Genomic DNA, 23,640 nt, shown 5'->3' on the forward strand with positions numbered 1-23,640 from the left:
CCACACCCAGCCAGGGACCTAAACAGACTCTCTCAGACACAGGTACAGAGATCAGCACAGAAAGCCCACGCACACAGTCATGCATACACATGCACGCTCACAAGGTCAGACATGAGACCCACCCAGATACACACACATACAGGAAAGGGTGCCAAGGCCCACAGGGACCCACAGACAGAGACACAGATGCTCACAGGAGCCCGCAGGCCCACCCATGCCAGGAGGCCCCTGCAACCCACACCTCCTGACACACGTGCACACCTGTGCACACACACACACCCCAGGGCCGCCCACTGGGCAGTCCAATCAGACAAGTGGTGAGCCCCACAGTGATCCTGGGAATGAGACCGCTGCCTCGGCTCCCCCACCCTGGGCTCCACAACAGCCAGCCAGACCGCCTTCCTCCCCACTCCTTCCCGCCTCCCCTCTCCCCTCCTCCCTCCCTCCCTCCCTCCCTCCCTTCCTCACTGATGCTGCAGCGCTGCCATCAGGATAGAGACCTTGCGGTAAGCCAGTTCCTGCTGAGGCTGCCAGTGAGCAGGTCCTGAAAACTCCCCAGGTGATTGAGGATGGTCTGGGATCCTGACTGGGGTCCAACGGTAGAAGCCACACCTCCCCCGTCCACCCTTGACGCTGCCTGAGCTGGCCACCACCAGTGCCCACCAAGGACACCAACTTCCAGCCACGTGTCTCTGAACAGGTCAGTGAGGAAAAGTGAAGGTGGCCACATGTGGAGGGTCTACAGTGTGACTGGGAGGGCACCGCTCCAGGACTCCCCACTAAGGGGGCCAGGGGTATACGGGAGGTGCATTTTCCAAATGCCTGCCTTGACTTTATGTAGTGTGTGCTTCGAGGTGTGGCTGGGACAGGGGCTGGGGTCGGGGGCAGACCCAAGCCCTCCCTTCTGAGGGATGTGGTCAGCAGGGGCTGGGGTGGAGGCAGATCAGAGACCACCCTTCCCAGAAGGGTTGTCGGCAGCCGCTGCTTTCTGCAACAGGGAAGGGGCTTGGGGAGGGAGCTTGATCAGTTAGAAGCGCTGCCCAGGAGAAGGCATCCCCAGCACCCACCCAAGCTCTCTGAGGCCACTGGACAGGGTGGAGAGAGACCCCATGTGCCCATGACCCTGGCAAAGGGGCCACAGCCTCAGCCAGAAAACTTGAGGCATATGTTGTTTTAAGCTGACAGTCAGGTCCCAGAGGTTCTGGTTCTTTCTTTCTCAAGATCCAGCCCAAGGAGGCCCCTGCCCAGAACCCCAGCTTGGAAGCATCTCCCACCTTCCAGGGCACAAACCGTTACGGCCTCACCCCATGATGGAGGCCACCGGGCCGGAAGGCCTGGAGAGCACAAGCTCCCCCTGCCCAGGTAGCACAGGCACCAGCCTCTCATGGGACAATGGCACCAGACACAATGTCACCTTCCCCGAGCCGCTGCCTGCCCTCTACGTGCTGCTGCCAGTGGTATACTCCGTCATCTGTGCCGTGGGGCTGGTGGGCAATGCAGCCGTCATCTGTGTGATCCTGAGAGCGCCCAAGATGAAGACGGTGACCCACGTGTTCATCCTGAACCTGGCCATTGCCGACGGGCTCTTCACACTGGTGCTGCCCACCAATATTGCTGAGCACCTGCTGCAGCGCTGGCCCTTTGGGGAGGTGCTCTGCAAGCTGGTGCTGGCCATTGACCACTGCAACATCTTCTCCAGTGTCTACTTCCTGGCCGCCATGAGTATAGACCGCTACCTGGTGGTTCTGGCCACAGCACGCTCCCGCCGCATGCCCCGGCGCACCGTCCGCAGGGCAAAGGTCGCCAGCCTGTGCATCTGGCTGGGTGTCACAGTCGCAGTGCTGCCCTTCCTCACCTTCGCAGGCGTGTACAACAATGAGCTGCAGGTCACGAGCTGTGGGCTGAGTTTCCCGCGGCCCGAGAGGGCCTGGTTCCAGGCAAGCCGCATCTACACGCTGGTGCTGGGCTTCGTGGTGCCCATGTGCACCCTCTGCGTGCTCTATGCAGACCTGCTGCGGAGGCTAAGGGCCCTGCGGCTCCACTCTGGAGCCAAGGCTCTGGGCAAGGCCAAGCGGAAGGTTAGCCTCCTGGTCCTGGCCGTGCTGGCCGTGGGCCTGCTCTGCTGGACGCCTTTCCACCTGGCCTCAGTTGTGGCCCTGACCACAGACCTGCCCCAGACACCACTGGTCATTATCGTCTCCTACGTGGTCACCAGCCTCAGCTACACCAGCTCCTGCCTCAACCCCTTCCTCTATGCCTTCCTGGATCACAACTTCCGGAAGAGCCTCCGCACCGCATGTCGGTGCCAGGGGGCATAAGCGCCCCCTCATGGCCTGCAGACAGTAGAAAGGTTCTATGCCTTTCAAGGACCATCCCAACGTTCACCTTCCATCACTATTTCCTCCAGACAGAGAAACACCCATGAAGCCTGGCCACTGAGCCTGCAGAGAGGGGCCATGGACCTTCTAGACCTGTGACTCTGCCCCTGGACAGCCCTGGGCAGTCAGCTGTGGAGATTTGGGTCTGACCAAACCCTCCCCTCACCCTGCCTACCCCAGGAGATGATCCTGGCACAACAGATATCCTGGGGGACATCTCAGGCAACAAAGCCAGGTTGTTGTTCAATTGCTCAGTCATGTCCGACTCTTTGAGACCCCATGGATGGCAGTATGCCAGGCTTCCCTGTCCTTCACCATCTCCCGGAGCTTGCTCAAACTCATGTCCATTGAGTCAGTGATGCCATCCACCCAGCTCATCCTCTGTCATCTCCTTCTCCTCCTGCCTTCAATTTTTCCTAGCATCAGGGTCTTTTCTAAAGCCAGGGGTTGCTGCAGAAGCCAAAGACACACATCGAAGGAGGCCACGAAGCTCTCACAGCCCGAAACCCAGGGGACATTCCACCACGAGGCCTGTGCTGCATCCCTTTCTGGCTCCCAGAACAGGGGTCAGGGCTCCCAGATCATGGGGGTGCCCCCAAGCACCCCATGCCCCTTGTGCTTTCTCCACCATTGACTGTGACCCCCTCCTGTCCTGCTATGGGACCCAAGGCTCTTCTGCCAGGACTTCTGGACCCCAGCAATAATAGGAGGCATCTGTAACCTAGAAGGGCTGGCACCTGGACCCTTTCCTCCCTGATGTGTGGCCTGAGGGGCAGACTTGTGCTGAGTCTGGGGATGGAGTGGAACACTGATGGACTGGCTGCTCAGAGACCATTTCTGCCACTGGGGAGGGGGACAAGGGCAGGTCTCTGAAGACAGCCTTAGTGGGCCTTGGCCAGGCCCCCCACTCTCGGCCCCAAAGCCCCCAGGTGCTCCCATGCCTGGGGCTCCAGCTTTACCATTCTGTGAATCGCCTGCCTGAAACCCAGTAACCTGGGCTCTTGTGGGGCCTCAGGTTGGCTTTGGTCCTTGTGACATGGCTCTGGCTGGTCTCTCCAGCTGGCAAGCAGGACCCACCTTTCAACACCTCATGAGGTGGCTACCAGGGTGCGTACCCACTTCCCCCAACCCAGGCACGTGGAACAGCTCAGGCAAACCACCCCCCTCCAGCCTGAAATAGGTCAGCGGCTACCTCCATCCTCTCATCTTCCCGACCACATCGTATTAGCAAGCTACTGCTTGATGACAAATTTCCCCAAAAAATTAGCAGCTCAGAGCAACTCTATTCGCTCACAAAGAATGTGGGTCAGGAACCCCAGGGCAGCTCTCAGCTGGTTCCAGCTCAAGGTCTCTCCTGAGATTTCAGGCAGGACTTCAGCTGAGGACTCAGGCACCAGAAGGCTGAACTGCGGCTGGAGAAGCAGCTTCCTCACAGGCCACTGGCAAGAGGCCTCACTTCCTGGCCACGTGGACTGTCCACAGGCAGCTCGGGCATCTCCCGGACATGGCACCAGGTGGGTCTCCAGGGCAGCATCGGAGAGACAGCCAGGGGGAAACCGCCACACCATCAAGGCCTATCTGGGAAGCCACTCCGCTACTTTCTGCTCCTTAGAAGCGAGTCCGCAAGTCCCCCTAGACACACACTCAGGGGCTGTGACCTTCTCCAGCCTCCACCAGCTCCCCCAGCCTCTCCAAGAAGAACCAGCTGTTCTCCAGGAAGATCGGCTTCCTCACAGCCTTGCAGTCACACCTCTCAAAGCAGCAGCCGTAATTACCTCGTCTGCGCTCATCCTGCGCCCCGTGAGCTCCTTGAGAGGAGAACTGAGACTCCCACACCCCAGCTGAGACCCCAGCGGCGCCGCAAGGTGTAAATGCGCTCGGCGGGAAAGCGGAGGGCGGGGGCGGGCTGTGTCAGCCGGAAGCCGGCGGGAACACGGGGGAGGGGCGCCGCGCGAGGGTCTCCCGCCCTGTCCCCAGCAGAACATCTCCTCAGCACTGGAGGGGCCCACCAAGCCTCCTCAGCGGACCCCACACTCTTTGTTCCCCGAGGAGGCCCCCCGACTCCCACAGCCGAGGAGGATCGGGCCGGCCAGGCGGTCCACAGGCCCCGCCCAGCCGACGGGAGGGAGGGTCTTCACGCCAGACACCAAGGGTGGGGGAGCCAACCAAGATAGAGGGAGGGGAGAGTGAGTTACGGACCCCCGGGGAAAACGCCGCCCCCCTCCACCGTGACGCCAGAGACGGGCTGGGGAGCGGCGAGGGCGTGTCCCCACGCTCTGGGCTCCTGGTCCCATAGAGAACTGGTCCTCTACTCCAGTCCCCGACAACACCCCCCCCCCCCGCCCCAGCCCGGCCCCACTGCCGGGACCCTGGCCCAGCACCGCCGGGCAGGGCCAGTGGGTGGAGTCTCCGCGGGCCACAGCGCCCCTGGTGGTCGAAGTCCGGAGCGCCAGGTGAGCCCGCAGCTTCCCCCGTCCAGCCCATCAGCTGACCCTTCCTCAGTCCCGCCTTCTCCGACAACCCCGTGAGGAGGATTGCGGTCCCTTCTGCGCAGGCAAGGAAGCCGAGGCTCTCAGAAGCCGGGGGACTGACCGTGCCCAGCTGGTGGGGGCGGGGCAGGGACCGGGCGGAGGTGCGGTACAGGCTGGGCTGGGAGCGGGGGTGGGGCTGGAGGAAGGCGGGGGAACCGAGGTGAGGTCGGGGTGCAGGTGGGGAGAGCGAGCGAGCCAGGGCCCCCTCCCCTTCCGAGGCCCCTCGGGCTCCTGGTCGGCCTCTCAGTGCCCCCAGGACTGGGAAGAGCGCAGACGATCGCTGTGGCGTGAGCCTAGTAGGCAGGATCAGCGCAGCTTCCAGGAGCCCACCCAGAGCCGCCGCCTCCGCTGGGACCTGAGTGCCCCCTCTCTAACGCCCAGTGAGTGGCTCCTCCCTCCTAAACTTTACTCTGTTGCTAAAATTTTGTGTTAACTGCAATTTGCTTGTCATTAAAACATATGTAAAACTGGACATTGGCCCCTCTGCCTGTGCCCAAGCACTGCCATCCAGCCCTGACTCTGACAGGGTTTTCTGCCCGAGGGTCAGCCCGCGTGGTACTGGGCCATTGCAAGGACCAGGAGGATCTCTGAATCTCAGGGCCACCAAAGAAGCAGTGCTGTCCGTCTGTCATCAAATTACCTTGGAGCCACCTGAGGAAAGGGGAAGGGGCAAGAGTGAGGTGGGGGTCTGCTAAGACTAAATGCAGATGAAGAGAACCTGGCCCCCTGTGGGGAACCACCCACCAACTGGATCCACAGGAACCACTGGCTTCAACGGCACAGAGTCAGTGCTTGTTTGGGGAGAAACTCTGTGCTGAAGCAAAGGAGACAGGTCCCAGCACCTCATGAACTATTCAACCCCTTCCCAGAGTGAAGGCCTCCCAGGAGGACTGTCACATAGAGAGCCTGGGCAGGGGAGGAGCAGGTTCGCATCCCATGCCCCAACCCCAGAAAAGCTACTCCCAAAACCCCCCGCAGGATCAGAAACACCTTGTGGGCAGAGCACTCTGACTAGCATGCAGGGGTTTATTCTGACCCTCTGTCATGACCCTGGAGACAGCTCAGGGCAGTTTACATGCAGGGTAAATCACACTCTTGGCATGCACAGATACACGGAGACATGTTACACAGGCACAGGCTGACACATCTTTCAGCGCTGGCGAGAAAATGCCACAGTTGTAGTGGCTCTGGTCCTCCCAGCCTCTCGCTGCTGGCGGCACAGAGAGACCCACCCTCCCCAGGAACAACCCCACAGGGCCCAGAACCCCAAAGCACGAGAGGCCAGTCCAGAGTCAACATCTCCCCCTCTCTGCCTCAGGTCACCTGGCCAGCTCTGCAGCTCACCTGGCAGCTGTTTCAGCAGCCAGTCTGCATGGAGAGCCTTCGGCAAGTCACCGACCTATGGGCTTCATCTACAGACCAGGACGGTGCTTCTCTAGGTGGCCATGGTGGGCAGGGTTCCCACACCCAGATAGTCCTTGCAGCCTTGCCCCAGCTCTCCTACCAGCTCTGCATACGAGGCTGTCCTCTGACTGGGCACTGCTTAAGACAAGTTGTAACAGTAGGAAGGTCCTCCACAGACACCTGGAGGCCTGAAAATGAAGTAGTGGTCAGTCACTGGGGATGCAGAGCACAACCTGGCCCACTACCATCCTTCCAAGGCCACCAGAACAGACAGGGCAGAGGGTTCTGCTGGCTGCACAGCCGCTGACCTCGGATGGAGTCTGAAAGGAGGGATCTGAGGGGGAGGCTGAGGGGAGCCCGGGCACTCCAGAAAGGTCACCGCAGAGCCCTCCCCACTCCCTGCAGCTGAGACCAGGCACAGGGGCTGCTCCACAAATGACAAAGGCCTGCAGTGGTCCTCCTGGGCACCTCGCACACCTGAACAGCCATGTCTGTAGTGCAGTGGTTCATGTGTTCTGGAGGAAACAGGCTTGCCGAGAAACCTCCAAAGGAAGTTTCAGAACAAGTCCTACTGCCCGGGGACACCCGCTGGACTCTCCAGGCAGTCGCATGCCTGTCCAGCTGCCCAGAGGAGACACTGCAAGGCTCCAAGCAGACAGCACACGGCGTGAGGGCACATGGGTCTGTACAGCTGCAGTTACACCTCCAGGTGTGTGTCCATCCACAGCAAAATGTTGAGGGAGAGACCAGAAGGGTCCGTGAGGCTTGACAATGCCAGCGCACCTCTGGCCAGGCAGTCTCACCAGCTGAGTCCGTGCATCTGCCCCTGCCCTGCACTAGTAGGACCAGGGCCTTGAGGGCGGCCGTACTGCTCTGACCTGTCCCGTGATGGCAGCAGACCCTCCGAGGCCACAGGGCAACCCATGGAGGCTGGTAATGCACAGTGACAGTGCGTCAGCCTAGAGAGCGGTGACCTGTGTGAGCTCTGTGTTGGGTGTGGATGGGCTCTGCGGGCTGACAGGCACCATGGGCAGGTCCACGCCTAGTCATGCTGGCCGCGGCACTGTCTCAGAGGTCTTGTGGGCGAGAGCCACGTCTTTGGCAATGCTGCGGACGCGGTCAGACACCTGCATCTCCCGTCGCAGGGTTGATGCACAGCAGAACTTCCGGAAGCAGGCTTTGAAGTTTTCATCCAGGAAGGCATAAAGGATGGGGTTGAGGCCACTGTTGACGTAGCCAAGAGCTGTGCAGAAACGCAGGATGGCCACCGCGGTCTCACTGCCCGGCTGGACACCCAACCCTTGGACCAGCACGAAGACCTGGACAGGCGTCCAGCAGCCCACGAACACGGCCACCACCACCAGCACCAGTCGCGTGATGCGCCGCAGGTTCCGGTCCTTCTCCCGGGAGCCTGAGAGCAGGCGGACGCCACGCAGCCGCCGGATCATCAGGCTGTAGCAGATGGAGATGATGAGCACGGGGATGATGAAGGAGAAGAGGAAGATGCAGACGGCAAACACGGGGCCCCAGTAATCCTGTGGGGTGGGGATCTCCACCAGACACTCGATCTCTGCAGGAAGAAGAACGGAGTCAGGGCGAGTGAGCAGGGAGGGAGCCACCCAGAGCCAGGGCAGCAGGGAGCTGGGGGGGAAAGGCCACTGCACTGACCTTCATCCTCAACCTGTGCCGAGCCCATGATGGCAACAGGAACACCGACAACGGAGGCCAGGGCCCAGATGGCCACGTTGACGGCCTGGGCCTTGCTGGATGTCCGGACGTCGAGGGCGCGGATAGGGTGGCAGATGGCCACATAGCGGTCCACACTCATGGCAGTCAGCGTGAAGGTGCTGGTAAACATGTTGTAATAGTCGATGGCAATGACTGTCTTGCACAGGGCATTTCCAAATGGCCAGAAGCCCAGGAGGACATCTGTGCCCTGGAAGGGCAGGGTCAGCAGCACCAAAGTGTCTGCCAGGGCCAGATTAAAGATGTAAATGTTGGTAGCTGTCTTCATCTTGGTGTGTCTGCAGAGAGGACAGGAAAGAAGGCTTCATTTGGCCTGCGAGACCTGGCAGCAAAGGGCAAGGGGCCCTTCTTCTTGGCCATCACAGGGGACAACCACTCTGACCCCTGTCAAAATGTAGTCTCCTGGGCCCAGCTCAATGATATGGAGCCTGGAGGCAAATATTTTAACAAATGTTTCAAGTACTTACAATATACAAAACAGTTCACAACCTAAAGACTGGTCTGCCTTGGAAAAGATGGGTGTGTGGGCAGACCAGTATACGCCTGACCCTGCATGAGAGCAGAGGAAGAACTCATAAAACAAAGAATCTGTCCTCCTCCCTTTTAAGGCTACCCTAAGACCCTTCTTGGACCAAAATGCTGGCCTGCCACCACAAAAGGTTTCCAGGGACTCCAGAATCTGTAAGAGCACACCAAACCAGGCCTCACTGTTGCTTAGCAACTGAGACAGAAAATGATGACAAGGGGATGGGTGCTAATGGAGTCTGATTGTATCCAAGAACTTGGCACAGGGCTGGGGGAATTGTGGGTGCTTAATATCTGCTGAATGAATTAACAGTTCTGATAGTAGTGATGGTAGTAGTGTTGATGATGGTGGTAATTACAGTGGTAGAGATGGTGGAGATGGTGGTGATGATGCTGATGATGGTGGTGGCGCTGGTGGTAGTGGTGGTGATGGTGCTGCTGTTGCTGCTACTCTTACTGGTGGCAGTGATGGCGGTGATGGTGGTTGTAATGGTGATGGTGGTGATGGTGGTGGTAGTGGTAGTGATGGTGGTGGTGCTCCTGCTGCTACTCTTACTGGTGGCAGTGATGGTGGGGGCGATGGTGGTGATGGTGCTGGTGGCAGTGATGGTGGTGATGATGGTGGTAGTGGCAGTGATGGTGGTGATGGCGGTTGTGGTGGTGATGGTGGTGGTAGTGGTAGTGATGGTGGTGGTGCTCCTGCTGCTACTCTTACTGGTGGCAGTGATGGTGGGGACGATGGTGGTGATGGTGCTGGTGGCAGTGATGGTGGTGATGGTGCTGATGGTGGCAGTGGTGGTGATGGTGGTGGTGGTGGTGGTGGTGATGGCAGTTGTGGTGGTGATGGCGGTTGTGATGGTGGTGGTAGTGGTGGTGATGGTGCTGCTGCTGCTGCTACTCTTACTGGTGGCAGTGATGGTGGGGGTGATGGTGGTGGTGGTGGTGGTGGTAACTGAGGTGGTAGTGGTGACGGTGGTGGTGGCAGTGATGGTGGTGATGATGGTGATGGTGGTTGTGGTGGTGATGTGGTTGTAATGGTGATGGTGGGGGTGATGGTGGTGATGGTGGTGGTGGCAGTGATGGTGGTGATGATGGTGGTGGTGGTTGTGGTGGTGATGGTGGTTGTAATGGTGATGGTGACAGTGATGGTGGGGGCGATGGTGGTGATGGTGGTGGTGGCAGTGATGGTGGTGATGATGGTGATGGCAGTTGTAGTGGTGATGGTGGTTGTAATGGTGATGGTGGCAGTGATGGTGGGGGCGATGGTGGTGATGGTGGTGGTGGCAGTGATGGTGGTGATGATGGTGATGGCGGTTGTAGTGGTGATGGTGGTTGTAATGGTGATGGTGGCGGTGGGGGGGCGATGGTGGTGGTGGTGGTGATGGCAGTTGTGGTGGGGATGGCGGTTTTAGTGGTGATGGTGGTGGTAGTTAGTGATGGTGGTGGTGCTGCTGCTGCTACTCTTACTGGTGGCAGTGATGGTGGGGGCGATGGTGGTGATGGTGGTGGTGGTGGTGATGGCAGTTGTGGTGGGGATGGCGGTTGTAATGGTGATGGTGGTGGTAGTGGTAGTGATGGTGGTGGTGCTGCTGCTGCTACTCTTACTGGTGGCAGTGATGGTGGGGGTGATGGTGGTAATGGTGGTAGCAGAGGTAACAATGTTCCATGTCAATTAGGCTACCATGAAGGAATCTGGGGTTTAGTTCTGCATCTTAGACAGGGATTAAGAATAATCCCAAAGAGGCTTTAATTATGACAGAAATAACAATGATAATGATGATGGCACATGCCTGTGCCAAGTTCTTCATTTGAGTTTTATCTCATTTAAGATTTCAAAACTGCTAGTTTGATGCCCACTCTGTACATGAGGATATTCAGGCTCAGAGGATCTAAATGGTCTTCTCAATGCCATAGAGCTGACAAAAGGAAAAGTGGGTCAAAAGAACTAGGAGAGAAGCCACAGACAGGAGAAAAGATTTGCCAAAAACACATCTGGTACAGGACTGCTAATACTCAACAATAAGAGGCAACCTGGTTAAAAAATGGGCCAAAGACCTTAACAGAACCTCACCAAAGAATATATACAGACAGCAAATAAGCACATGAAAAAATGCTCCACCACATATGTCATCAAAAAAATAGGAATTAAAACAACAATGAGATACCACCACATACCTATTAGAATGACCAGCATTTGGAGCTCTGACCCACTAAATGCTGGTGAGGACATGAAACAGTACAGCCACTTTGAAAGACAACTGGTAATTTCTTACAAAGCAGACTCTTTCCATAAGGTGCAGCATCACCTACACTTTGGTATTTACACAAAGGAGTTGAAAACACACCCAAATAAAAACCTACTTATGGATGTTCACAGCAGCATAATTCCTAGTTGCCAAAACTTGGAAGCAACCAAGATGTCCTCCAGTAGGTGGATGGATAAATAAGCTGTGGCTTATCCAGAAAATGGATATTATTCAGCAATAAGATGAAATGAGCTATCAAGCCATGAAAAGGCATGGAAGAAACTTACATGCATGTTGCTAAATGAAAAAAAGCCAATCTTAAGAGGCTACAGACTGCATGCTGCCAACATTCTGGAAAAGGCAAAACTATGGAGAGAGTAAAAAGATCAGTGTTTGCCAGGGGTTGGGAGGTAGCAAAGCTGAGGAGGATTTTTAGGGCAATGATACTATTTGGCATGATACTATAACTGTAGATGAGTGTGCAAGCTCAGTCGTGTTCAACTCTTTGTGACCCTGTGGACTATAGCCCACCAAGCTCCTCTGTTTGTAGGGTTTTCCAGGCAAGAATACTGGAGTGGGTTGCCATTTCCTTCTCCAGGGGATCTTCCCAACCCAGGGATCAAACCCACACCTCCTACATCTCCTACATTGGCAGGCAGGTTCTTTTACCACTAAGTCACCTGAGAAGCCCCATAATTGTAGATACATGTCATTATGTGTTTGTCCAAACCCACAGCAAGTATAACACCAAGAGGGAAACCTAATGCAAACTATGAATCTGGGGGGATTATGATGTGTTGATGTAGGTTCATCAGTTGTGAAAACGTCCTATTCTGGGAGGGATGTTGATAATGGGGGAGATTAGGCCTGGGGACCTGACGGCAGGGACTATATGGGAAACCTCTGTACTTTCTGCTCAATTTTGCTGTGAACCTAAACTGTTCTAAAAAATTGCCTTTAAAAAAGAGCAGGGGCAGGCTTCCCTGGTGGCTCAGTGGTAAAGAATCCACCTGCCAATACAGGAGACACAGGTTCAATCTCTGATCAGGGAAGATTCCACATGCCACGGAGCAACTAAGCCTTGCACCACAACTGTTGAGCCTGTGCTCTAGAGCCCAGGAGTTGCAACGACTGAGCTGTGCACTGCAACTACTGAAGTCCGCGCGCCCTGGAGCTCATACTCCGCAACAAGAGAAGCCTCTGCAACGAGAAGCTCATGCTCCACAACTAGAGAGTAGCCCCCACTTGCTGCAACCAGAGAGAAAAGTGCATGCAGCAATGAAGACCCAGTACCACTAAATAAATACAATTTTAAAAAGAAGGGACAAACCCACCCCCAGGTGCCACATTCACCCACAGCAAACCCTCCAGCCACAAGAGGCACATGAGTCTGGTACCATGGTCTCAGCAATGAGGGAGGGGCAGCTGCTCCTTGCAGGTCTGTGTCTGAGTGCACAAGTGATACACACCAGCACATACAAACGTTCAAGGGCATGCTCAAACACATGCATACATATAGACACAGACACAAGGGCATGTGTCCATGCACTGTGCAGCACACTCACCTGTGCACACATGCATGTATTCATGCTCATTCATGTCCATGCTCACACAAACGTGTGTGCTCACATGTACTGTGGCCATTCACACAGATGCATGTACAAGGTGCAGTACACACTGAGTATGCACACACCCAGATGTGCACACACTCATGCATGTATTCATGAACACTCACATGCTCACACATGCATGTACATATATGCACAGACATACACATGTGTGACCCCATGCAGTCCCAATGCCATCCCCACACATTGTTCCCACCCTGTCCCCACACTCTCCCCATGCCCTTACCACTCCAGTTCCCCATGCTGTGCTCTCATGCTGTCTCGGCCATCCTTCCACACTGCCGCCTATGGTGTCCCCTAGTAGCTTGGCTGTCACTCTTGACCCCACGAGCATTCCCATTCTGAGCACCAGCAAATGCTGGAACCAGCCCAGACACCAGCAGTAAACTCAGCCCTGAAGCTGGAGGAAGGGTCTTCGTGCACCTCCCTGGCATGGGCCCTGGACTACACCGACAAGAGCTGTCTCCTGGGATCACTGGGGGGCCCATGAGATACTTGCGCAGCCACCTGGCCAGGAGCCTGGCCCATGGCTGAGACCTGGAAGTCATCTCTCAGGAGTCAGGGTGACATGCCATCTGGGGCAGAGTGGCACCTCTTCCCACACCCAGACTACCCCCTCCCCCAGTCAGGTGCCCCCACCCTGAGGAACTTAGCACTCAGGGCCTAAGGACTGACCCTGCCCAGTGACAGGGTGACCAGGAACTGAAGGGGGAGGGGCAGAGCCCCCCTGCCAAATCCACCCAGAGCAGGCCCTTCTCCATGCCCCTTGCAGCTGCCTAGGACTCACCTGCAGGAAACTTGGGAGAGGGGGGACACCCAGCTTACCTGAGGATGACGTACATGACGAGGCAGTTTCCCAACAGCCCCCCGATGCACACAGCCAGGTAGAGCCCCACAATGGTGACCTTGAGCCCAAGGGGCAAGAAGGCGCCGTGGCTGGTATTGAGCAGCAGGTGGGGGGGCAGCAGGCTGTGGTTGGCGCTCAGGAGAGACAGGTTGCCCTGCAGGTGCTCCTGGTAGAGGACCTCCCAGAACGGGGCAGGGAAGAGGGACTCCATGCCGACACCCCGCACAAAAAGCCCACAGTCCCTGGGAAAGCACAGGGACACGTGAGCACAGCACCCCACACCTACCCAGCCCCAGGCCACAGACATGGAGATACACGTATGTGCACACACAGATGTGCGTGCACACACACACAGTAGCAGCTGGAGACATGCAAACACAGGCGACATGTGCACACTCAGGGACACAGTCTCAGCTGGCCTGCGGTTCTCTCATGGTGTGCGTGGAGGCGGTTACACCAGGGACAAATGTCCACGCACAGGGGCTCACGGACACATAGCGCACACACACACAAACCCACCCTCATGCACATGCAGGCACAAAAGCAACAAAGACACACCCAGAAACACCTGGAACACAGAACACAGGGCAACCAGTGCAGGGCTCCACCCGCCCCTCCCCAACCCTGCCTGGGAGCCACAGCCACCTTGGGTCCCCTCCACACCAGCCCTCAGCGGCTCAGCCTTACCTCGGTAACCTCTGTGGAAGTTGGGACCCCAGAGACCCTGACTCCCTTGGCCAACAGCAGAGCAGGGCTCGGAGCGCCTGCCTGACTCAGCCCTGGGTCCGGATGGGGCTGCGGCTGCCGCACAGTGGCAGCTGCTCCTGCTCCTTCTCAGACGCCAGACCAGACGCAGCAGCCTGGTGCGGAGCTGGGGGAGGGGAGGAGGCTGCAGCTCCACAGCGGGAGGGGCCGTGCAGGCTGGAGGAGGGGGCCCCAGGCTGGAGGAGGACAGATGCGAGGGCCAGGGTACACCCTCAGAGATGAACAGACCAGGCATGGACACACGGACACAAGAATACAGCTGCACACAGGAACGCAGACACATGGATGCACACACATACACAAAGACACACAGGGACTTGGGACAGACACACAAGGACACACAGAAACATACAAAAACATGGAACAGAGACTCAGGGGGACAGACACAGACAGACAGACATGGAGTCTTGTCTCACATAGAGACAGGGCCTTGCATGGACTTTGACCTGCCCTGGCTAGAGTTCGGTGCCCCTCAGCTAGGCTCCCAGGGCTGGTGAGCCAGAGTGGGCTAGCAGGTGGGTGGATACATGGCAGGGCCCCTGCCAGCCAGCCCCTAGCAGATCAGAACCTCATAAACAAGCAGGATGTGTGACTGTACAGTGTGCCCCTGGGCCTCCTGTGTGCCAAGCCCATCATGAGCACAAGCTCGTCCATCCCCACTACCCCTGACCATTGCTTTCAGCATTACCTTTGTACCCACAAGAGAAGTAAGCCTCAGCTTCTCAGCAGTATGAAGCCACATGTCGAAGTGGCAGAGACAGGGTTCAAACCCAGGTCTGTCTGCCACTTGGAGACCCACCAAGGGTAACTCTGCCACAGCTGAGTCCCAGAGAAACATTTGGGCGTCATTCCCTCACAGCCTGGGCCCCCAGCACCCACACCACTGAACATGCCTTCTTCCCAGCACTGGGGTCACATGTCATACAGGTGACCCCTGAGCAGAATTGCCAGCCCTACCCAATCATGGGGTCATTCTTCCTACCCAGGCTCTACCCACACAACCCAGACCCTGCTTGGAGCATGTATCTCCAAAGATGGGGACCTGGTTGCTAGGCAACTGGCAGCAACGTTGCTAGGATACCTGGCGAATCAGGAGAGGACAGAGCAGACAGATACCCTAGGATTCAGCATCCCAAGCTGTCCCGGGATTTCTCTCTGGATCTTCACTTCAGTCAACTCAGGGACACGTGCAGAGACACAGGGCACAACCACAAAGGCAATCAGGACACAATGACTCACAAACACACACAAAGATGCCCATACAGGCACCTGGGGAAATGCACAAACACAGCTACGTGCTCAGAGATGCACAGACATCTCTGACCCACAAACACATGGGCCACAGCCATGCAAACCCACACCAGGGTGCATGTGAGGCACATGGTAGACATGGAAGAAGCAGATCAAGGCCTCAGACACCCCCGGGACACATACATGCATCACATTCTCCAGGTGAAGCTTGAAGCCCTTGGGAGCCCGACAGGGCAGGAAGCCAGGGGGGCTCAGCCTCCTGCAGCCTCCCCAACTGAACTGGACTCCCCAAGGTCTGAGCAGCCAATACCCTCCCACCCCCCACTGTCTGGGCCCACTTGGCCACCAGCTTCTGGAGATGCATTTCCTAATGGCCTTCAGCGTGAGGTAGGGGTTGAGCTAGAAGGTTGCTGTGAGGCTGAATGTGAGTTCTAGTCTGGACAGACCTCCCAGGAAGGCGAATCAGATGGAGAAAGCACAGAGGGTAGTTGCAGGCTGACATCCGGCCCCTCACAGGGCAGTCTCAGTCCAAGGACAGGGTGGTGGGTGGTCAGGCTGGGGTGCTGATGACATCCTCTGGAGATGGCAGCCCCCCAGCGCTGGACTCTGGAGTGTTCTCACAAAGAGGGCTGGCCCAGGAAATGGCCTTGTCTTTCTGGACCCCTGCATAGCCAGGATGAGACACAAAATGTATGTGTCATAGGTGGGGCAGCAGGGAACACATGTGAGCATTTGCATCAAAGCAAGACAACCCCAAACACACACACCACACGCAGGCAAAACAAAACACACAGGGGCACCAGGGACAGCCCAAGACACACAACTTCCACAAATGACAGCACCGATGTCCACAAATGCAGTGACAGCCTGACCAGGGTTGCACTTGGAGGTCACAGGCATTTGGGGCAAGACACAGGTCCCAAAGTGCCGTTGACACCCACAAACACCTCACTCTTGCACCAGGGACCCAGGCCCATCAATGCCAGATGGCACAGTGGCTGCTGCCCCTTGGTCCCCACATGTCTCACCACCCCTGAGCAGGGCACAGGAATCAAAGCACAGTTGCTGGCAGCCTCCAGGGAATTCAGCCATCCCCAGGGAATTCAGTCACCAGACTAATTGTGCTGTTACAAGGTAAAAGGATTTTCATGATTCTGGGCTTCTTCATCAAATATTACTTTTTCCTTGTGATCTTAACTTCTTAATATTTACATACAGTGACAGAGAATTGTAGGTTTGCAATATCATGTTCAATATTGCAGCCATTTAATAATACTTATTAATATTGTTTTGAAGTTTCATTTTCAGGCCTTGGCATTGATCAGCATGCCCTTAGATCTCAGCATTTCCATCTGCCCTTGACAAACACAAGACCTGTACACAGAAACAAGCAGGAGACGTGGCAAGATATCTCACAGTGGCTGGCCCAGCCAGTGAGAGCACCTCCCATCCCAGGAGAGTGGGGAAGATGGTGGAGAAGCAGGAAGAAGCTCCACTCAGGAATGCGAGCTCTGCCAGCATCGGGCCCCCTCAGGAATCAGGAGAGTGTCAAAGGTTCTCAGTCCTACAAAAACAGAGGGAATCCCTTCTTGCAGAAGACTGTGCCCATTCTCCACACCCCACATCCACACCATAACTCCCACTCCTACAAGCCTCTTCCCCCTGCAGCACCCTGGCCTGGACCCAGGGAAGCTGAGAAGAGGGCCCAGACTTCTGGCTCAGAGAACTCCCTCCTGGGGGAGCACCAAGTAAGGGCTAGAGGTGGTCCCAGCCTGGGTTTCATATATCCAGGAGGTCTGCCTGAAGGAGGCAGCCTGCTAGGTCAGCCTGTCTAAGCCCTCACTGCTTCTTCTGGAGTCCAGAGACATTTGTCTTCAAAAGCCACCAGGTATAGAGTCACGGATGTAGAAAACCAACTTGTGGTTACCAGGGAATAAGGGGGGAAGAAGGGATAAATTGTCATTGGGAGTGACATGTACACACTACTTTAGGGTATATGTATATGTATAACTGATTCACTTTGCTGTAAACCTGAAACTAACACAACACTAAGTCAAGTACACCCTAACACAAATTTTTTTAAAAAAGGCAGCAGCAGCAGCCCCCAGGTAAAGCCAAATCCCAGGGCCTAGTGTGTTTGTGTTAGTCGCTTAGTCCTGTCTGACTCTTTGTGACCCCACGGACTGTAGCCCACCAGGCTCCTCTGTCCATGGAATTCTCCAGGCAAGAATACTGGAGTGGGCTGCCATTTTCTTCTTCAGGGGATCTTCCCAACCCAGGGATCGAACCCAGGTTTCCTGCATTGCAAGCAGATTCTTTACCATCTGAGCCACCAGGGAAGCCCTATCCTAAAGGAACCAGCCCAGCAGCAGGAAGGGGAAGGTCCCAGGGACAGCTTCTCATAACTTGGGGGTGGGAAGGATGGACTGTTCCATGCAGCTTCAGGAAGGGGGTGGATGGCATGGCAGCTCTGGAGATATGGGGCTACCGAATCAGAGTTTACCCTCTCACCGGAAGCCAGAGCAAACTTTCAAAAAAACAATGGGAATGATCAACAGCCTCCTTCCAAAAGGCCAGAACCCCAACTGAGACCAACCCCCCAAAGCCAAGACAGTCCCTCTCCTCAGGGACTCAGGTCATGAGCTCTCAAAAGAGCACCATCCACGGGCCCAAGTAGACAACCAGGAATGAAAGGGAGAGCCATGTCAGCACTGTGGGAACCACCAATACATGAACAAATTATGGACCTAATGCACTAATTCTGGCCTAACATAAACTGGAATGAGTCCATGGATTAATGAATCTGGAATAAACTGATGAGTACATGAACAAATTAAAGAATCAAATTAAGTGAATCAGTTATAAAGTATTATGAAACTCATAAATGCATAGATAACAGGAATCTAGGAGCCAGGACCCAGAGATTCAGGGTTCATCAAAGCCTGAGTCTTCATCTTAGACCCCTAGACCCCAAACTTGCCTGGGGAGAGGGGAGAACCCCGTGTTCTGCTGTGGGAGGCCTCTAGGGCCATGCAGAGGGGAAAGGGGCTCAACTTGGAAGGCCTCCTCAGAGCTGTGCCTCTTATCCCCCAAACTGCCCAGCAGACAGCTCTCTAGCCAGGAAGCTGAGCCCACAGCCCGTGGAAGAGCGCCTCTGGGGCTCCTCGGAAAACAAAGAACCCGCACTCTGGAAAAGCTGTGGTCATCTCCCCCAGGTTCCTTACAGCTGGGATGTCCCTCGGCCCAGGTGTCCAGGGCATCTTCGCTCTTGGACCAAAGCTGTAACTGCGTGCCTTCTGAGGGGTCGCCCCGCCCCCGCTGGCACGGGGGAGGGGCGGATCTCCTGGTTACCGAGCAACCGCGTCAACAAGTTCCTGAGAGTCCGGGCTGAGTTGGAGGTTCAGATCGGAGAAGGTGGGAAGTATGCGGTGTGGGGACAGGATGCAAGGGCTAGGGGACACTCCACTGCCCGCTGCTAAGGATGGGGTGAGGGAGGGAGCGGCCGTCACCCTCTGTCCCAGTGTGGGCCGGGAGCTGGCCTGGGATCTGTGGGATGGGCTGGGTGAGGAAAGGAGCCCTGCAGGGACTTTCTGGGTGTTTCCCTTTCCCACCTCGTGGGCCCTCCCTCCCCACCCCCTATCTCTTCCCTGGGCTCCACTCTCCTTTACCCCACCTAGACCCAGAGGGGACAGACTGGGAGGATGGCATCTCCCCCACAGCAAGCCAGCTGTCCACTGGACTCTGAGCCTCCACCGCACACAAGTGAGACCTCCCACAGACAAACTGACCTACATAAGAAAATCAAACACACACACACACACACACACACACACACACACACAATCTCCCAGAAAAGCATGAGTCGTCTGCTCAGATACAGACGACAACCTATATCTCCAGTCAGATGGGCCTAAGGCCAATGCAGGTGGTGAGACTAAACACAAAGAGGGTCCCGACATGGGGAGTGTCCACCAAGCCTCACCCAGAGCAGTCTCAAGCAGTCTCCACCCCTGGTCAGTGCTTGAGGTCAACTCAGGGGTCTCAGCCTTTTCTCAGTGGACAGAGAAACAGCCCGAAGGGAGTGGATCAGAAAGTTCTATCAAACTGCCGGAGTGAGTAGGAAGGCTGAGCTGACTGGGACGTGTGCGAAGTTGGGGTAAAGGTGCAGAGATCAGAGGTCCAGGCCCTAAAGTGGGTTCCGCAGGGTCCAGAGGGGCCGGAGCTGGGCGCCCAAGGTGGGCCCAGGTCAGGCCAAACGGGCAGGCGGCAAGGGCTGGATGTTGTCTTCCCTCCACAAGGCTCGAGGATGCAGCCGGAGCCAGGGAAGGAGACCGGGAGGAGGGGCCCGCGGGAGCGAGCGAACAAGGGCGCGCAGGGAGCAGGGGCCGGCGTGGGGCGCGGCCAGGTGGAGCGCCCTAAGCCGGGCTGGGCCCTCACACTTGAGGGGCTGGCGGCCATGCGGCCCGCGCAGCGCCACAGCCACCTGCTCTTCGGCGACCTGCTTGAGGACGTGGGCGCGGCCACCTGCCTCTTCCCGTGCGAGTCAGCAGAGGTTGGGTACCGCATGCCGGACTCGCGTGCGTGGACGCTGCCGCTCGAGCCACCCGCGCAGCGCCAGGACCGGCTCCTCGGCGTCCTTAAGGCCGCCGAGGCCCGCGGCCGTGTCCGCGCGCTCCGGCTGCGCTACGCCCGCATGCGGGTGAGGCAGGGACTGGGCCTGGGCGGGAGTACTGCCTGAACGGGAGCGCTACAGGCCAGGCGGGGCACCCGTCGTCGCTAAGGCTCCGCAACAGCCCGGCCCCGACCCCGATCCCGCAGGCGGAGGAGATCTCGCTCCTCATTCAGCGCCAAAGGTCCGCGCGCGCCGCCATCCGGCTGGAGCTGTTCCTACCGCCGCAGCTGAAGCCCACGAGGATCCCAGACCCCCTGGACCGGCAAGAGGTGCCCGCGAGCCCGGGAAGGGGCGGGAGGGAAGGCCCGCCCGCCCACCTCCCCGCACACCAGGCCCAAGCCCTTCTTCCCCCGCAGAGGAGGCGCGTGGAGACCATCCTGGAGGAGAAAGTCCACGGCAGCATCTTCCCGCGTTGACAGAGACCCCACAGCGCAAAACCGCCCCCCACCCTCCTACATAAAGTCTCATTTCCCAACCACCCCCTGGTCTCTACGTTTCCCCTCTCTAAGTTCCCTGGCGGAGGGAAGGGGTTAGGATGGATGCTGGGTCTCCCACATCCTATGTCACGGGACATCAGGGTACACAGGGTGCGGCTCCTCCAACAAAGTGGAAAGATGCAAATTGGCGGACATCAGATTAACCCCCTAAATCCCATGCTGCTCCCAGCAGGCAACCTGGTGCTCTGTGCATTCCTGGGGGTCTCCAGTCTGGCTGTGCCAGGAAGAAGAGCCTGGCTGAGCAAGAGTTGCAACCCCAGAAGTGAAGGCAACCTCAGGGAGAAAGCAGGACTCCTAGACCACAGGCCATTCCATCAGAGGGTCAGAGAGGAAGCTGACGTTCTGGGCAGGAGAGTGACTGCAAGAACCAACGCTGACCTTTAGACAAGAGCCAACGCTGGCCTTCGGACAGTCAGTTCTGTCTAGGAGGGTCTTCAGAAGACAGGGAGACTGGGGAAGGGGAGATCTCTTAAGGCAGACCTCTGCTTCTTTTTGTAGAGTCACTCAGTCATGTCAGACTCTTTGCAACCCTGTGGACTGAAGCACGCCAGGCTCCTCTGTCCTCCACCATCTCCATGAGTTTGCTCAAATTCACGTCCATTGAGTCACCCAGACAGAAAGTCACCCTCGGTTTTCCTTTCCATCCTGAGAGTCCCTCTTTGCCCCTTTGATTCCCCCTTACTGGAACACACACACATACAGAGAACAGGAAGGACACCACCCCGTCCCACTCTGACAAACCCATATCCCGCAAAACCTCTGGATTCCAAAGAACATCCTTAGTTTCTGGACAGATTTCCCCTTCAAGAATTTACTTTTCTCCCCAACACAGACTCTTTGCAGAGCCTGGGATTTCTCTTAGCCAGCTCTCCTTTTTCCTCCCTCTCAGCAGTCCAGCGGGTTATCACAGAGGTGGGGACCTCACACAAGGCCATCCCCTGCCAGGAGACTCCAGCAGAGTCACCAACCTGCAGCAGAGAACTGGTCTTAGAAGGGTGCGTCCTCTACCAACAGAGGCCAGAGCTGGGGTCAGCAAGGAGTCCTGTTCGATGGCAGCCAGTGCCCTCCCTGACCGGGCTCAGGATGGGCACCAGAACCCTCTGTGTCCCCAGCAAGCCCTAACCCCACACAGGACACTTGGCCAGTTCTGAGCTGTTGCACCCTTGGCCTTGATCCAAGCCGGAACTGTGTGTGGAGCTGAAGTCTGGAAGCTCCAGGAGAGAGGAGGGACCTCTCTACAGGAGGGTAGGCAGAGAGAATAAGGAACAAGGGAGAGAGGGTGACTTGGACATGGGACAGAGCAACGTCTCTGTCCCAGAGCAACAGCCACTTACCTGCTGACACGTGCAAGATGCCAGCTGGCCCTGGCTCCCCTGGTTAAGCTCCCTGCATCTGAACCCCAGCATTCCATCTCTGGGGGAAGTGCCAAGCACTGGAATGATTTCATCTCTTTAGTAAAAGCACATTTTACTTCATCACTCCTCTGAGCCTCCATTTCTGTATCTTTAAAAAGGAAGCCTTAATGACCTCACATGGCATCACGGCCCCAGGTGAGTGCTCTGTAAGAGAGGGGTCACTCTAAACAGGCAGGCACTGAAGGGCAGAGGACGAGAGAGGTGCACACAGCCCTGAGGAGCCGTCCAGGTGAAGGCTCCACCCTTCACCTTGAGCTCTGCACCAGGTGGGGGCTGGGATGGGGGTAAATTTGATCACCCCACCATGAAGGCAGCCTTGGTCCGGAGAGAATAACTGGGAAAGTAGCCGAGGACATTGCTGCAGGGCCTGGAGGAGGCTTCTGCTACGAGAAAGCAAAGCATGCAAGCCACAACCCAATGACTGGAGGCTATAAGGGGTTGGGATGGGAGGTGAGGCGTCCCCAGGGCTGGGAGCTCATGCTCTAGACAGAGGGTCCTGGGTTCAAATCCCACCCCCAGTGTTACCCCAGGAGAGACATACACCTACCCCCACCACATCCAGCTGCCCCACACATCTCAGGATGCAGGTGGAGATGCCATGTCAAGCATCAGAGCATGAGCATGGCTGTTTGGCCTGGACTAAGCGTTGGCCCATCTTTGAAGGCCTTACCTCCTGGGACAGTTATCTAGGCTATATAAGAAGCAGCCACCTCCCATCTGGGTAGGCTTCTGGCCTCTGCTCCAGCCCAACCAGCCTGTCAACATGACAGCCAAGTCCTCCGAGGACACAGCATAAGAGGCCCCCCAGCCTACGGGGCCTCTCCCTCCTCTCTGGCCTTGGCCTGCACTCTCTCCAGCTCAGCTCAGCTCTCTGCTGGCTCCAGTTTTATCCTTTGCCAAGCAAGATGCAGGTCTGAAACACCCGCTCTCTGCTCTGTGGTTCTCCTTAGCCCTCCTCACCTCTCACCCAGTCTGCAAGTCCATTTCTTGTCTGCTCCATGGCTGGTCTGTTCTGCCCACTGCCAGGTCCCAAGGCTGACATGTAGAGAACAGCCAGACATTTGCAGGATGAAGACAGTATGTAAACTCTCCCCTTCCCTTTATATCCCCAAGAGCGCTGAAAAACTTGAGCATATACAACTTTGTGCAACTGGAAGGCATTTTGTGAGCAGGCCCAGGGACCAAGGGACATGAGCTGTACACGCTCTGAGGCCAGGGGACTCAGACACTCTGCAGACCACTTTCAGAGCAGGGTCGGGGCCGTCCAAATACGGGCCCAAAGCATGCTGGGATAAGGAATTTAACTCACATCTGTACCGAGTCATAAAATACGAGATTTGGCCAAAGAGAAGAGTCAGGCATTCCTGGCAAAGGGGAGGCTGTGGTAAACTTTAGAACATTTTGGGGCAACTGGAAGGGTTGAAAGGGACTCAGCCGGCCACGCGGACAGGGACTCTGGCGACCCCGGATATAAGAACCATTGCCCACCCCCTCACCCCGCCCCAGCGGCGCCGCAGCCCAGGAACCGCCTTCCTCGGGAAGGCCCTACAGCACGGTGACTGACAGCACGCCCTTAACCGCGTTTCACAGCTGAGGATACTCAGTGCCAGAGCCTAGGGACGGCCCGGGAGTGACCACGGGGTCCAGTCCTTCACAGCCGCCTCTCCCTTCCTCAAGAGCGGCAAGCAGCCTATGGAGTCGCCCCCTTCCACCCCCCTACCCCTGTAACGGCAAC

The 23,640-nt window shown here is 56.9% G+C and overlaps 3 protein-coding genes across 3 annotated transcripts; 2 read left to right on the forward strand and 1 right to left on the reverse strand.

Annotated features, from left to right (window-relative positions):
* The first annotated feature begins 1,307 nt into the window (after positions 1 to 1,307).
* On the forward strand, positions 1,308 to 2,318 carry NPBWR2 (neuropeptides B and W receptor 2). Its single transcript, XM_052651278.1, has one exon. The coding sequence runs from the start codon at positions 1,308 to 1,310 to the stop codon at positions 2,316 to 2,318; it is 1,011 nt and encodes a 336-aa protein (XP_052507238.1).
* Positions 2,319 to 7,359: 5,041 nt separating this feature from the next.
* OPRL1 (opioid related nociceptin receptor 1) lies at positions 7,360 to 13,516 on the reverse strand. Its single transcript, XM_052650845.1, has 3 exons — positions 13,299 to 13,516; positions 7,982 to 8,337; positions 7,360 to 7,883 (listed from the first exon to the last, which is right to left on the reverse strand). The coding sequence occupies exons 1-3, from the start codon at positions 13,514 to 13,516 to the stop codon at positions 7,360 to 7,362; spliced, it is 1,098 nt and encodes a 365-aa protein (XP_052506805.1).
* A 6,111-nt stretch (positions 13,517 to 19,627) lies between these two features.
* On the forward strand, positions 19,628 to 20,409 carry LKAAEAR1 (LKAAEAR motif containing 1). Its single transcript, XM_052650435.1, has 3 exons — positions 19,628 to 20,020; positions 20,140 to 20,262; positions 20,350 to 20,409. The coding sequence occupies exons 1-3, from the start codon at positions 19,628 to 19,630 to the stop codon at positions 20,407 to 20,409; spliced, it is 576 nt and encodes a 191-aa protein (XP_052506395.1).
* Positions 20,410 to 23,640: the final 3,231 nt, after the last annotated feature.

The sequence above is a fragment of the Budorcas taxicolor genome, chromosome 13, assembly GCF_023091745.1.
Source record: "Budorcas taxicolor isolate Tak-1 chromosome 13, Takin1.1, whole genome shotgun sequence".
NCBI classification, from domain to species: domain Eukaryota; kingdom Metazoa; phylum Chordata; class Mammalia; order Artiodactyla; family Bovidae; genus Budorcas; species Budorcas taxicolor.

Bases quoted from the DNA above. Each gene is read 5' to 3' on its own strand.
- NPBWR2 (XM_052651278.1), top strand. From the start codon at position 1,308: ATGATGGAGGCCACCGGGCCGGAAGGCCTGGAGAGCACAAGCTCCCCC.
- OPRL1 (XM_052650845.1), bottom strand. From the start codon at position 13,516: ATGGAGTCCCTCTTCCCTGCCCCGTTCTGGGAGGTCCTCTACCAGGAG. The intron at 8,338-13,298 runs GTACGTCATCCT...TCCTCTCTGCAG, and splicing joins TTGGGAAACTGCCTCGTCAT to ACACACCAAGATGAAGACAG. The intron at 7,884-7,981 runs GTCAGTGCAGTG...TTCTTCCTGCAG, and splicing joins GGCACAGGTTGAGGATGAAG to AGATCGAGTGTCTGGTGGAG.
- LKAAEAR1 (XM_052650435.1), top strand. From the start codon at position 19,628: ATGCAGCCGGAGCCAGGGAAGGAGACCGGGAGGAGGGGCCCGCGGGAG. The intron at 20,021-20,139 runs GTGAGGCAGGGA...CCGATCCCGCAG, and splicing joins TGCGCTACGCCCGCATGCGG to GCGGAGGAGATCTCGCTCCT. The intron at 20,263-20,349 runs GTGCCCGCGAGC...CTTCCCCCGCAG, and splicing joins ACCCCCTGGACCGGCAAGAG to AGGAGGCGCGTGGAGACCAT.